This window comes from Zootoca vivipara, chromosome 2, assembly GCF_965207765.1.
Source record: "Zootoca vivipara chromosome 2, rZooViv2.hap1.1, whole genome shotgun sequence".
NCBI lineage: Eukaryota > Metazoa > Chordata > Lepidosauria > Squamata > Lacertidae > Zootoca > Zootoca vivipara.
The window spans coordinates 59,420,666-59,435,107 of NC_142584.1; the positions used below are offsets into that span (position 1 = coordinate 59,420,666).

Here is a 14,442-nt window from a genome sequence, read left to right on the forward strand (position 1 = left end):
TCACTCAGCGCGTTCTGTTAGCATGCAGAGCCCTCTGCTGGCAAAATGCAGCCCTGCACCAAGAACAGGAACTCCTATACCCTCTGAAAAAACACCATTGCAAGAGGAAATTCCACTCTTCGTATGAAGAAATTCTTTAGTGTCAACACTGGATAAAAGACTGATTGATTGAGCATTTTGTGCACTGCTGCAAAAACAATGACAGCTTGTGAAACTGAAAACTCTTGGAGAAGAATAGGCAAGCATTTATTATTATTTTTACAAAGCGGTACGGCAAGAGGATGTGGTAAATACAATGAAAACAAATTGTGGCATCCCGGTACAGGCCAAAACTGGCACAAAGGCCTCTTGCGCATCTCTTGCCAAATATAGAAGCTACTCTGAACTACTGTGCTGCAACACACCAATTTGTCATCCAATGGTTCGTCCATGGAGCATAGCTCTGTCAATACGGACTTAGTCCATTAAGGTGCACCGATCCCAATCCTCTCTCCTCCAATCTGCCATTATTGTTGCCACTGTTAGGTTGCACTGCTTTATTCAGCACCGTTATTCAGCACTTCACTGTGCCCAGTCTTATTTTGACAATCTAATTTCTTCCACAACTACCGGTAGTATGAACGATTACATTGTGCTGTATTATTGGATGAGTGTATGTGTTGCAGAGCCTGGGGGGTAGTTTAAGTGTGGTGTAGTGGTTAGAGTGTTGGACTAGGACCTGGGAGACCATGGTTCAAATCCTTACTTGGCCATGAAGCTCAATGGGTGACCTTGGGCCAGTTACTGTCTTTCAGCCTAGCTTGCCTCGCAGAATTGATGTGGAGATTAAACGAGGAGGGGAGGGAACCATATATGTCACATTGAGCTCCTTGGAGAAAAGGCAAGCTATGAATGCAACCAACAAGCAAACCATCCTTGTCTCTGCCATTATCACTCTTGGCTCCAGCTTTTCTACACCTGTGTTTTTGTACGTGTCTGTAAGTCAGAATGTAGGTCAGAATGTCCAATGGTTGTGGCTGTGTGTGTTACTGACCCCTAGTGCTTTGGGCTTCGTTCCTATCTTATACAGCTGGCAGAAATGACCAGGCAGCACCATCCACAAAGCACAAGGCCCTTTAAGTACACCAAACAGAAGAAGGCATTAACCTGGAGAAGGGTGCGTAATTATAATTAGGGGAAAAAATGAACCAGAAACTGACTAATTCTTCTTAATCATCTGCTTTAATATCTATTCTAATACATTCCATCATGCTGATATTGTTTTATGCATTCTAAGAGGTGGTGTTCATCCTATGAAATGGAAGAGTGGGTTGTGGGTTTTTAAAATCTCTTTGCAAAACTCATGCGTCCCCAGGAAACAAGAGGGACCTACCAAGTCTTGCTGAATGGAATCAGACTTCAGGATGTTCCTACAGGTTCAGGTGGCAGATCCTCATGGGCTCTGTGTTCTCGCCATCGCCGAAACAAGTGCTGAAGAAAGGGAAGAACCTGCGTGCCCTGGCCTGGTGGAAGGTGAAGAGAAGGGACATGTCCTCAGCATTATAAAAGGCCACCTTCCTTGCCCTGCAGTCCAGCAAGACACCTACTTTTCTCAGCAAGCGCCCAGGATTCAGGCGCACCCAGGGAGCAGTTGCAGCCCAATAACGAGACTTCTCCCGTAGCCGTATAGCCCAGTAGCCATTCTTGGGGCACAGCTTGACTCTTGCTGCCCGGTCCACTGAGTCCGCTGCCACTCCCAGGTCCCACTTGGTCTTGGTGCCCACCCAGACCTCCCAGTAATGTCTTCCACTCTCAAATGACTCCTTTGCCAGCACGTTCACACACTGCAGGAAACGGCTGGGGCTTCTGGGTACAGACTGGGGCGTCTTCCTCTCTGTCACTGCCGTCAGGTCTCTGGAGAGGACAAGGTTAGGGTGAGCCGATTCAGGGTCCAAGGTCAGAGGAGCAGGAGCTGTAGGAAGAGAATATACCGGGATTCAGCTATTAATCAAATTAATGATAATTCTAAGAAAGAAACTGGGTAGGGTGTCGCCAAACGAGTCTATGAACTCTGTTCTGTTCCCATATCACCAGTATGCTCTGTTGCAATGGGGACGGACGGACGTTGACTCACCTGTGCAGATTGATTTCAGCATCCTTCTCCAAATTATAAACTGCAGGGGTCCGTCATACCGGTCCTTGTGCTGCTCTATATTAAAGGCGGTCAACTCTTTCACCTGCACAGCTGGCCTGGAGCAGAAAGAAATGTCTGCTGAGCAAAACAAGATTCCAGATAAGGAAGTTCTGGAGTTTAGAAAGTGACTCCTAACCAATCTGAAAGTGCTTCAGCCAGTGCTTCAACAATAAAGCAGTTGCAGCTTGGCCAGTGCCATTTGCTTAGCACACATAATGGCAGGGATTGTCCTCAAATTATTGTGGGGGCCAAATCATGTATTTCCCCCTTTCCGGGCCATCACAAAAGATGTGCCTCTCCTGTCCTTGTAATCTGAGTACTCCCTGGGATCCTAGGTCAAAGGGCAAAACAGTATCTCTACTGAACAACCCCTCTCATGCAGGTATTTGAAGAATGAGGTATCTTTGGAAAAGGACGCAACTCCTAGGGGTTTCAGTGCACCACCTTGGAGTGGGGTGGATTCTGACATAAGCAGGCCACTGGTTCTCCTCTGCCTTAGTGGCTAAGTAGCCTACTGCCTAGAGAGACAGAAGGTGGTCGGCCACAAGTTCCATGGAAGCCAACTTCCAGAATGGAAACATGCATGATAATAAAATAGAATCCACCAATTTCTGCACAGTACTCCATAGAAACATTAGCCAAATGCCCTAATTCTCCTCAACATTGACAGCAGCCAAAGAGCAGTCTCAAACCTATCTTATATGGATGCATTTGCTTTCCTTTCTCCCCAGCAAAGTGATCTGGGAAAATGAACTGCTCTGGCAATCTTTCAGCCAAGAGGCGGGATATGGCTGTGCATGCAAGATTCACCCAACTTTAGCCATTAGAGAAGCTTGACAGCTCCACAACTTGAGAGAGCGATAATCATTTTAAGGCAGGCCACCAAAACACAGTCCCTGGGGTAGCTCATTAAACCTGCCCCCTCCCCTTGCCTTCCCAGGCTACAATAAAACAAAACAAAACAGCAAAATTTTCAAGCAGCTGACAAACATTATATGGCAGGTGATGTGCATTCAGCTTGGTGACTTGAAAAATTTATTTAGGCTCATTTGCCAACCCTCCTCGTCAAACACAAGAAGAGGCCAGCAGGATCAGTCCAAAGGCCCCGATTCCAGCTTCCTTCTCCCACAGTGGCTAACCAGATGCCCACGGGAAGCAGGCAAGCAAGACCTGAGCACAACACTCTCCCCACCTGTAATTTCTGGCAACTTGTGTTCTGAGGCTATTACATAAACATTGTGTCTAGTGGCCCCAGAAGACCATTCGGAGTATTTCCTTAAGGTAATGTGGGAGAACCTTATGAAAGCAGTTAAATCCTGGGTGCACCTCAGTGCTTTTGGATTTACATCCTGAACCCTGAGGTCAGCACATCTATGCAACAATGCCCAGAAGGAGAGATCTCCTATATTCCCCAACAGCTTCTCTCCCAATAATTATTTTCCAATGCTTTAAAAGCTACAGTGATAACAGTTGTCCCCCCCAGCTGAGTAGGTAAAATAAGAGGCTCATGAAAACAAAAGCTGCTTCTTTTCTTTCCAGCCACGTACCTAACAGACACTTTTTCCACCTGCAAAAAGAAAAAGAAAAAAAGAGGAGAAAATTAACAAAAACTCTCACTTAATCCTTATTGCAGCTGCTCAAGTAAACTCTACTGTCCATTTCTTGCCTTTGTACTGAAGTACAGACAATTAAAAACATAATTATGGCCTACAATTTCAAGTGGCTGCCTGGGATGTTGCCTTGAGTTGCATGACGGGTGAAAGTTGGGGTATAAATGTAATATAATGAATGAATGAATGAGGTGGCAGCAAATTCTGAAGGGGTATGGGCTAGTTCTGATATATAAACACTGGCTTCTGTAAGCAAAAGAGAGATGCAAGAGAAGGCAGGTTCCTCATATCACCAAGACTGAAAAGCCTGGAACCTAGACGGTATCATTCTCAGCTGTCAGGAGAGCACGCCATACACACATAACAACATTTCCCTAGTCATATTATACCTCTGGCCCGCAAAGAGGCTGAAAATATGCACAATCTTGACTGAGAAGTGAGGACATACATGTACTTGCCTATCAAAACAAATGATAACCCACCTTTTGGCTCTAACAAGCACCCTCAAGGCAGCTTGCATTTAAAATTTCAAAATTATACAACCAGTAAAATAAAAGCCAAGGTAGTATCACCATCAGCCACCCCACAGGAGTCTGATGATGGAAGGAGATAGATAAGGAAAGGAATATTTGAGACATTCAGAAAAAAAACCACAGGTATTTTCATGCAGACCTGCACAGCACAGTATGGTCCGAAGCCACACAATACAGTAACCTTGCTGAAACTAAGCACTTCATCCCTACTTCCAAGAGCAGCTAGTTCTTACGACAGAACCAGTCTCCAAGCCCGAACTGCTTCTTCATGCCTGTCAGAGGTTAAGGACCATGAATCTCACAGCATGCACCAGCAGATCCTGCTGGAGAAGCAATCTCAAACCTCCTGGCAAAGGCTACCTCGGTCAATTCACGGCACAATCCTGCTGCAGTAACCGTGGCAACCAACTACGGAAAAGCATCACGCCAAGCAACCAGCAATAGTTCAATCTTAGTGGGAGATGGAAAGAGCTGCCTCTTACCATGGGGCAAGAGGGGAGGCTGGGGGAGAAAATGGCAGGCACAGGTTTTCCTTTATGTGGGAAGCGGCAAATAGGAAGCTGAAATGTTGGGGGGCTTTGTGGTGAGAGAAGTGTTCCAGCCACTGTCTCACCTCTGTTTAAAAGAGAGGGAATTGGGAGGCTACACTTTTAATGTCAGATCTCTTTACATCTCAATGCAAAGGCTAACAGTCATTTGCCTTCTATGACAATGTTATCTGGCAGACATTGACAAGGCCTCATTCTGGTCTAGGGCAGAAAAACACATTACAGTATTGACAGAGACAAACATTTTCAGTCCGGAGTTTAAAAGACTTATTTGAACACGCATTCCCCCCCACCCCACAAACCACACACACACACACCAGGACCTAGTCCTAATCCCAGGTCTCACTGCATCTTATACAAAGGCCGAATGGTCACCAATTAGAGATGCTGCCACAGTGGATTTCCTGCACTAGCAAGGGGTTGAACTAGATGACCTCTGAGGTCCATTCCAGCTCCGACTCCAGGATTTTTTAATCCTTGCCCAACTTCCTGAATGCATAGAATGAAGTACAAGATGACACCCTTGCTTGGTAAATCAATCGATAGAAAACTATAGCATTGCCAGTGTGCAGTGTGATACTTGTCTGGGAATGTGGAGAGGGTGGAGCCTATGACTGAGAAAACATGTGAGAAAATACAAATCTGCCTCCGACACCCATGGCTCAAACTCCTCCCCCCTCAGCCTTGTAAGCATGACGAGTCTCACCTCCAGCAGCAACGAGTTCCCCAGCTTATCAAGCTTTTGCTGAATATGCTCCATGCTCTTCTTCAGCTCAGTTATCGCCATACTGAGACGTGTGGCATCTCCGTCCAGCTTCATCAACCACTGTTCTTCCTCTCTGGCCAGCCCCGTCAGCACAGCTCTCTCTTCCTCTTGCAAGATCTGATGAAGATACTCAAATTCTGCCCGGATCTTGGAGTTCACTTCACGAGATGTTGTCTGAAACAGCAAAAGGCCTATGTACGAAAGCAGCACGTTCAACCGCATCCACAGACTTCTGTGTATTTCAAGGAGGATTGTAAAGCGAAAACATTTGCGGGACAGAAAACACAATAAGGTGGTGGTCAATGGGAGAGCAGCTTATGGCCCTTCTAACATAAAACATTTGCATCCTTGTTCATTGGCTCCATAGCAATTTTTGCTGTCACAAAGCTAGGCTGCTTCCATAACAGATGTGTAATCGGGAATTGCCATCCATCATTCAAGAACTGTTTGCAAGAAACTGCTGATGCTGTTTCATTACAATACAATTTTTCTTTGGTCCTCCTGTCTTTTTTCAGGACTGACTGGTGGCTACTGTTTGGCCCCTAAAAACGTAACTGCATTGCCAGTCTTTTCGGCATTGATTAAACTTTTTCAGAGCTGCTACATTTTTAATTAGAAGCTTCCTCGTTATGGCTTATTCCTCTGATCTCTTCCTGCTGAGTGTACCTGAGAAATTTCTGATAAATTGCCTCAGGAGTTGACCTTATGTAATCAGTTCCAGAGATGTCTGCTGTTTCTATCCTTCAAAGCTTCCTGCAAGAGCCTCTCTCTCTCTCCATGCTTGACACAGAACTCAAAGAAGAGATAGGAGCATTTTCTGAACTCCAGGAAGGTTTGGAAACGGACAGACATGACAACTTTCCTTCTCCACATAAGAAGTGCAGAGGGAGAGGCAGAGTCTCAGATAAGGGGGTAAAGAGTGGAAGAAAGGCCTGCTATTTCTTTCTCTTTTTTTATTGATACTGCAGCATGAGTGAGAGTCTGAGATACTCACTCCTCTCCTGTCAAATGGTACTGCTGATGCCCATCTCCGCTATGTGGAGTGCAAAGACACCAATTTGAGCTGAACTTTGGCCACAGGGGCTTGTAGAGATCAGAAGCACTCCAGAAGCCCATCCTAAAAGCAGCTTCTCAGCAAGATGGTCTAGAACAGGCACTCCCAAACTTCAGCCCTCCAGATGTTTTGGACTACAATTCCCATCATCCCTGACCACTTGTCCTGTTAGCTAGGGATCATGGGAGTTGTAGGCCAAAACATCTGGAGGGCCGCAGTTTGGGGATGCCTGGTCTAGAATTTGAAGCAGAACCTCTAGCAACTCACCAGTGAGAGCACTTGTAAATTGTGTAGTGGAAAAGCATCTAAGTCTGAAGAAGAAAAAGCATATAATTCTGAAGAACAATTTCACAAGGTGGAATGTTCTATCCAGAGCCCACCAGACTGAAATGGAGTGGTGTGTGCTGCCCCTATTCTTGGACTGGAGAAGAATAACCAGAAGCTCCCTCACCTCTTCTGTATTCTTGGTAGCACTGGGTTATTTTGTATTGACTATTCTGTTTGTAATAATTGTTTAGATACACTATATTTTTAATATGCTAGTTGTGATAATTTTATGCCCATTAAAATTGTCCATAGTTATATTTTATGTTTCTAAAGTAACAGAATGACTTTCAATCTGGAAAAGATGTAGCATTTTTTTCAATTTTTGTGAAAATTTCAGTTTTTTCCAAAAAAAAAAAAACAACCCAGAAAAAAACCGTTTTCAGAGCTTCAAAATTTCCGGAAATTTTACATCTCTAATTAGAATGGCTGGTGCAGGATAATCCATTTGTGTCTCTAATCACACTGCCTTTGCCTCCCGGGAAATTGCTAACTATCCCCACCCCAAACCCATGGGGGTATACAAATAGATAAGAGCATAAGAAAATCCTGTCTGGATCAGGCCGAAGTTCCATCCACTCCAGTTTCCCATTTCCTTCAATGGCCAACCAGCTACCTCTGAGAAGTTCACAAGCAATGTAAGAATCCAAAAGTCTGCTGACTCAAACAAATGGAGGATCAAAGGGGAAAGCATGTGTGGAAAATGCTTGTTCATATCCTATTTTTAAAAGATCACCCAAGCTTTCCCTTGGAATAGACCACAATTCCTGACTTCATATACAGTATAACAAGAAACTGTGGTTCAGTCAAAAGTGAAAGTGAAAGCTTTTGCTCTCATCCTGTCATGTGCAAAGAGAGAGCTAGCATGGAACAGTGGTTAGAGAGTATTGGCTAGGACCTGGGAGACCAGTGTTCAAATCCCCACTCAGCCATGAAACCCATGGGGTGACTTTGGGCCAGTCACTGTCTAACCTACCTCACAGGGTTCTTGTGCGGATAAAATGGAGAGGGGAAGAAGTATGTACAGTGGTACCTCGGTTTATGAACACAATTGGTTCCGGAGGTCTGATCATAAACTGAAGCGTTCATAAACTGAAGCGAACTTTCCCATTGAAAGTAATGGAAAGTGGATTAATCCGTTCCAGACGGGTCCGCGGAGTACTCAACCTGAAGCGTACTTAACCCGAAGCATGGGTGTAATTGGTTCCGGAAGTCTGTTCATAAACTGAAAAGTTCATAAACTGAAGCAAACTTTCCCATTGAAAGTAATGGAAAGTGAATTCATCCGTTCCTGATGGGTCCGCGGCGTTCGTAAACCGAAAATTCGTAAACCGAGGTGTTCATAAATCGAGGTTCCACTGTATGCCACTTTGAGCTCTTTGGAGAAAAGGTGGGATATAAACAGAGTAACAAATAAAGGAGAAGAAAAGGGAGTGTGAAAGTCAGAAGGTCACCACACTGTTTAGACAGATGTCTGAACTGGGTCATTAAGTGGAACAGTAACTACATATTGTTGCAACTGCAACCATTTTCTTCCATTTCCATGCCATAGGTGGCAACATTATTGCATGTGTGCACATGCCACTGAGCACTAGCAACAGCAGTTTTCCAGAACAAGCAAACTCAATGCATAACATATGAACACATAACCATCTCTTATCTGCCCATTTAGTCAGTCTTCAAAATAAAATAATAATGAAACCAACAAACTCAGTGTGTGTGTGTGTGTGTGTGTGTGTGTGTGTGTGTGTGTGTGTGTGTTCTGGTTGCTTTCAGATTGGCATTCTAGGCATCCCTGACAATTGTTTTAGAGTGAACTGTTGCATTGTGTCTCCTCGACTGTTGAAAAGGCCACAGTGCACAATGTGGTCGGAAAGAGCATGAGAGGCATAAACATATAAAGAGTGCACCTAAATGCTTTCAGGGGGGATGTTATCTTTCAAATGTGTACTATGTTTAAATATGACAATAATTGTAACATATCTAGCATAAAAGGAGGAAAGAATGAGACATGCGAGATGGGGATCCTTTTTAATCAAAGACTGGCAGCCCTCCAAAGCTAGCGCCTGCTCAGGCCGGATATCAGCTGCTTTTAGCAGTCACTGAACCATCTGGCTCCTGTCTAGGACTTGCCCTACCAGCTAATGATGCTCTACTAAGTGCTCACATTGCCAGGAGTCTTGATGACATATTTCTTTGCTCTGAGCAGCAGACAGACAATTTTACTAGAGATTCTATGGAGTGCTGTTTTCAATTAGCTCAGCACTGCTCCCTTTGGACTTTTAGAGCTGAACAAATAATTGTGAATGAAAAACACAACTTGCGGGCAGTCACTAGTGCCAACAACCCTCGAAGTTGCTAATGCACAGAAGTCACTGGGAAGACACAACCCAAGATGTTAGCCAGGCACTACGCTTAGTTGGCAAATCCCCAGCTGCAAGCTCACCACATAAGAAGTGTCTGCTGGATCAGGCCAGTGGCCCACTGAGTCCACCACCCTATTATCACTGTGGCCAAACATATGCCAATTGAGAAAACACATGAGCAGGACCCGAGCACAATAGCGTTCTCCCCTCCTTTGGTTTCCAGCAACTGGTATTCAGAGGCATATTGCTTCTGACAGTGGAAGGAGACCATATCCCTCAGGGTCCGTAGCCACAAGCAGCTTTCCTCTCCATGAATTTGCCTAATCCTTTTTTAAAGCCATTTGCATTGGTGGCCATCACTGCCTCTTGTTTGACTCTGTGCTCTGTGAAGAAGGACATCTATTACACCAACACTCTAGCCCTAAGGGGTTTCCGTTATTCCACTCTGCATGGCGAGTGAGGTGCTACCCCACGGCGAACATGAAGAACGCCCAACCCTTCCTTCCTTCTGACTTTGAAGCTGTGATGGTGGAGGTGGGTGGGGGCTATCCAAGCAGCTGTGTGGCACTCCCTGCCACCTGTCTGGCTAAGAGCTGTTTAAGAACAGCTTCATGGTCAGTGTAACTCCCACTGCGGTCCTTACTTGCTTTGGTGCTGGAGAGGCTGAGGTGGCTCTAATGCCCCTGCCTGAAGATGCTTGGAAAAGACTGATGGGAGTGGTGATGGGCATTGTTGTCCAAAAGCCCTTGGGGTAATCCCATCTTCCTTGTCCATGACCCTGAGAAGCTTATAGAAAATCAACTTGTCTTGTTTAATTCTGTGTCATAAACCCTGGTGTACAAAAGCTTCCCTCTATTATTTAAGAGGCATTTTGCTTGTTTCCCCCAGAAAAAACCCAACAGGTTGGATTTGACTAAGCGAAATCTGGCATGTGAAGCCTGGTGACGTGGGGTTGGGGGGAAATTTGAGGTTCTTTGTTGAAGCTTAGTGGCTTTCAGCTGTCTCTCTCTATACCACTCCCAAGTAATTTCCCTACTGCTCAGCTCCCTCTGTGAAAGTGCTGCAATTAGAGGTATTAATCTTCTCTTCTGCTGAGGTGCGTCAGCAGATCAATGGTTATCTGGGCAGATAATTAGTTTGCGCCAACCCCAAAGCAACTGTCATTTATTTGGCGGCTTTATCTTTTTGCCTGTGATTTAAAGCGACCATTAAGATGGGCGGTCACAAAACAGCAAGACGCCCCAATTGCAGTCCTGCTGATTTGATAAGCTTGCCGAGGCCCAGCTTTTAGCTGTTTGCTATTTTTGTCCATTCTTTTCTCTAGTTAAGACTCCCCAATCGATCTCTTCCAGCCCTTTCTCACCGGCAATACAAAAGCGCGACACATGCCCCCCATCTCTTCCTCTTTAGGGAAGCCTCCACTTTTAGAAACTTTGGCATTTCTCATCTGAGCAAGCCAACATGAAACAAAACCGACCACAGAAGGAAAAGTAGGGAATGTATTGGTACCAGCAGGGTGCTGATGTTCTCTTCAGCTGCATGCTTCATCCTCATCAGCTTCTCACACTCCACCTGGCAAGACTGAAATGCCTCTTGGAGGTGTGTCTAAAATGAAATAGATGGATAGATAGAACACTTAATCATTATGTGTGCAACAGTCTCTGCCTATCCATTTTAGAGCCAGGATGGCATAATACACAGAGCAAGGATGCAAAACTTCTGGCCTGGCCTGCTTTCCCACCTCATAGGGTTGACCAAAGGGCAAAATGAGGTAAGTCCTACCTCCCCGAGTTTCTTAAATAAAAGCCAGGATACTACCCCTAACAATAACTGCCATGTTCTTTTTCTCCTTTTGGATTGACTTCTGTAGCCTCATCTTTCCTGTTCTGCCATTACTGCTTGATCAACTACCCTTTCCTCTTCTACCCACTTGCCAATCCCAAACCTCAGTTTTCAATAATCCCAGCTGTAAGTAAATTAAGCTATGAGAGCATGACTTACTCATTGTCACTGACTTACCTTGAAATCCACAAAGCTGAAAATCCCACACTAGGCCTATGCTGGGAATTTACCTTCCCAGAATATTTGACATGCATTTTAGCCTTTGTGCAGAATCAACAGAATATGAAACCCGTGACCTTTGATTAAGCGCCTCACATGATGTGGTAGTCCAGTGCAAACAATAGTGTTGCAATGACCCAAGACAGCAAAGAGGAATAACTACAGAAAGAATACAATCAGCCATTGGACTGAAACTCCCAGGGAGTTAAGAGGCTGGGGTAGGACGGAGTAGGGCAAATTATGCAGGGGAAAGAAGTCCACTGGGCTCTGCACAGCCAAATGACAGGCAAGCCATCTGCTGGCAAATTGAGCTGGAAACAGGGAGATGAGATTTTAAAAAGACACACAAAAATCTTTGTCAAAGTGCTATCTGTCTTTGCTTCAGAGGCTGCAGGGGAGACTGCTTGATGGGAGATTCTGTTAGAATCAGAAGGTGACAAATGGAATTTTCCACTTGTCCAGAATTCTTGGTCCAAACAAGTCTGTCCCACACTTCCTTGAATCTTTCTGTACAGTCCCAAGCAACCCCCTCATACAAAGTACCCCTGCCTAGTTCATATCTGACCATCCTGTTTTGTGGATAAGTTGACCACCTGAGAGAAATACCAAGCCCCACAATCCATTGAGGGAAGCACTCCAGGAGGAAAGGAAGTAATAATCACTGCTCACCTGCATTTTTTTCTTGTGTTCCTCAGAGGTGCACCTCCGAACTGTCTCCACTACTCCAGAAACAAGGTACTGGGGACGGAAGGACCTGGTGGGGAACTTTTGCCGGCATTGGGGGCAGGTGGCAACTTTTGAGCTCCTATCCCAATAGCTCTGGATGCACTCCCTGCAAAAATGGTGCATGCATTCCAGCATGACTGGGTCTCGGAACAGATCATAGCAGATGGCGCAGGTCAGCTCTTCCCGAAGGCTCTGCTCCCCGCTCCTATGGGCCATTTCCTGCACAGACACAAGATACATTCCTCACTCTACCTGCCACAAACCCACAGGCTTGAAGAAGAAGAAGAAGAAGAAGAAGAAGAAGAAGAAGAAGAAGAAGAAGAAGAGGAGGAGTAGTAGTAGTAGTAGTATGGATTTGATATCCTGCTTTATCACTACCCGAAGGAGTCTCAAAGCGGCTAGCATTCTCCTTTCCCTTCCTCCTCCACAACAAACACTCTGTGAGGTGAGTGGGGCTGAGAGACTTCATAGAAGTGTGACTAGCCCAAGATCACCCAGCAGCTGCACCTGGAGGAGTGGAGTCGCAAAACTGGTTCACCAGATTACGAGTCTACCACTCTTAACTACTACACCACACTGGCTCCAAGGTCCAAACCTCTCCTGCAAGTTCACAAAAACCTGCGGTTGCAACACATGCAAACAAGCCAGCTCTGTGCACGGTTCTGTTGCACACTCACACTAAAATGTGGCAGGTACAGAAACAAACAGCTTCTGTTTAGGCCAGGCACCCACAAACTCGGCCCTCCAGATGTTTTGGGACTACAATTCCCATCATTCCTGACCACTGGTCGTGTTAGCTAGGGGTGATGGGAGTTGTAGTCCCAAAACATCTGGAGGGCCGAGTTTGGGGATGCCTGTTTTAGGCCTTTAACAGCAATAATAAAACAGCTTTAGGACGACCTCTACAAATTCAGATGTGCCAAGGAGAAAAGCAGCACCAGATGCATTTCTGCCTACTTCCATGGTTCCCAACATGGGGCACACGCCCCACAGGGGGGAAATTTTAATTTTAAGGGGGGCAATTCGAGAATGAGTTCGACCTAGTTAATGGCCTTTTACACCTCCTCCACATGAATAGGAGTTCACTTTTTGAATAGTAAGAATTATTAGTGGGAACCACTGGCCTACACACAAAGGCAGTGCAGTGCTTAGAAAGGGTGCCCTCCATACGTTGTTGGTCAACTCCCATCAGCCCCAGCCAACTTGGTCAAAATCAGAGATGAAGGAAGGTGTAAGCTACCCCGGCTTAGTATGTCAGACAAGGGCCCAGGAGACCAGGGTCCACACCCTCATTCAGCCACAAAGGGTGTGACCTTGGGCCAGTCACTATCTCCCAGCCTAACCCACCTCGCAGAGTTGTTGTGAGGTGAAGATGGAGAGAGGGAGACCATGAGCTGCTTGGAGGACAGGTGGGCTATAAATGTAATAACAACAATAAATTGCCACCTTAGCAGCTGCCCTACAGACAAAAATGCAGCATGTGGAACGCACACCTCCACGGAAAGGAAAGCAACACCTGTCGAACTGCTGCTCGTTCAAGGCAAAAACGAGCCTTTACGTCGGAAGCCCCACGGAAGGCGCGAGGCAGTCAGTCGGGAGAGCGGGAGACCCCAACTCCCCCCCCCCCTGTGCAGGCCACGGGAGAGGGGAAGGGCTGCCTGCCACCGAGCCCCGGCTCCGCACTCACCGCCTGACGGGGATGCCGCTCTCCTCCGCCGGAGCCCCCACCCGCCGGCCGCTCTCGCGCTTTGGCTCCCCGCGCGCCACGGACTCTCGGCCCAGGCGCTCCAACTTTCACTTCCCCTGCACTTCCCCTGAGCGACGGGCGCTCCCCGCCAATTGGGGCAGGCCTTGGGAGGCTGCGTCGCCCTCCATTGGCCGGCGAGGGAGATCTGCTCCGCCGGGGCCCTCGGCGGGTCTCGAGAGCTCGACTAGGACGCGAGGCGGCGGGTCAGCTGCTGATCCAGGCTTGCCCTTGCTGCAGGAGGCGAAAAGGGCCTGTTTCGGCACCTGGTTGTTGTTGTTTTCATAATCTTTTAAAATTGATTTCCAAAGATATAAAACATACAACATAAAACAAAATCCAAATATCGAGATTACTCTGAATCTCCTGACCCCCCCCTTCTTTCCATGGGTCCTATTTTCAACTGCCTATCAGTACTTCTCTCCATTTTTTCATCTTCCTATGTTATAGATATACGTTCTGTTACCTTACTAGTGTATTTAAGATCCTGCTAATGTTTTGACCTGTTTACAATGATTTTGTATATATGCATTATAA

The 14,442-nt window shown here is 46.1% G+C and overlaps 1 protein-coding gene across 4 annotated transcripts; it reads right to left on the reverse strand.

The window, feature by feature from the left end:
• Positions 1–222: 222 nt before the first annotated feature.
• LOC118080416 (zinc-binding protein A33) lies at positions 223–13,976 on the reverse strand. 4 transcript variants are annotated; one of them, XM_088662005.1, is made up of 8 exons: positions 13,849–13,976; positions 12,105–12,380; positions 10,884–10,979; positions 5,571–5,804; positions 3,721–3,740; positions 2,114–2,229; positions 1,587–1,951; positions 223–1,502 (listed from the first exon to the last, which is right to left on the reverse strand). In XM_088662005.1, the coding sequence occupies exons 2-8, from the start codon at positions 12,375–12,377 to the stop codon at positions 1,410–1,412; spliced, it is 1,197 nt and encodes a 398-aa protein (XP_088518131.1). In that variant the 5' UTR covers positions 12,378–12,380; positions 13,849–13,976; the 3' UTR covers positions 223–1,409. The 4 variants fall into 4 exon arrangements, with proteins under 4 accessions (XP_088518131.1, XP_034961538.2, XP_034961537.2 ...); XM_035105647.3 differs by lacking the exon at positions 13,849–13,976 and adding an exon at positions 12,540–12,739; XM_035105646.3 differs by having other exon boundaries at positions 223–1,951.
• Positions 13,977–14,442: the final 466 nt, after the last annotated feature.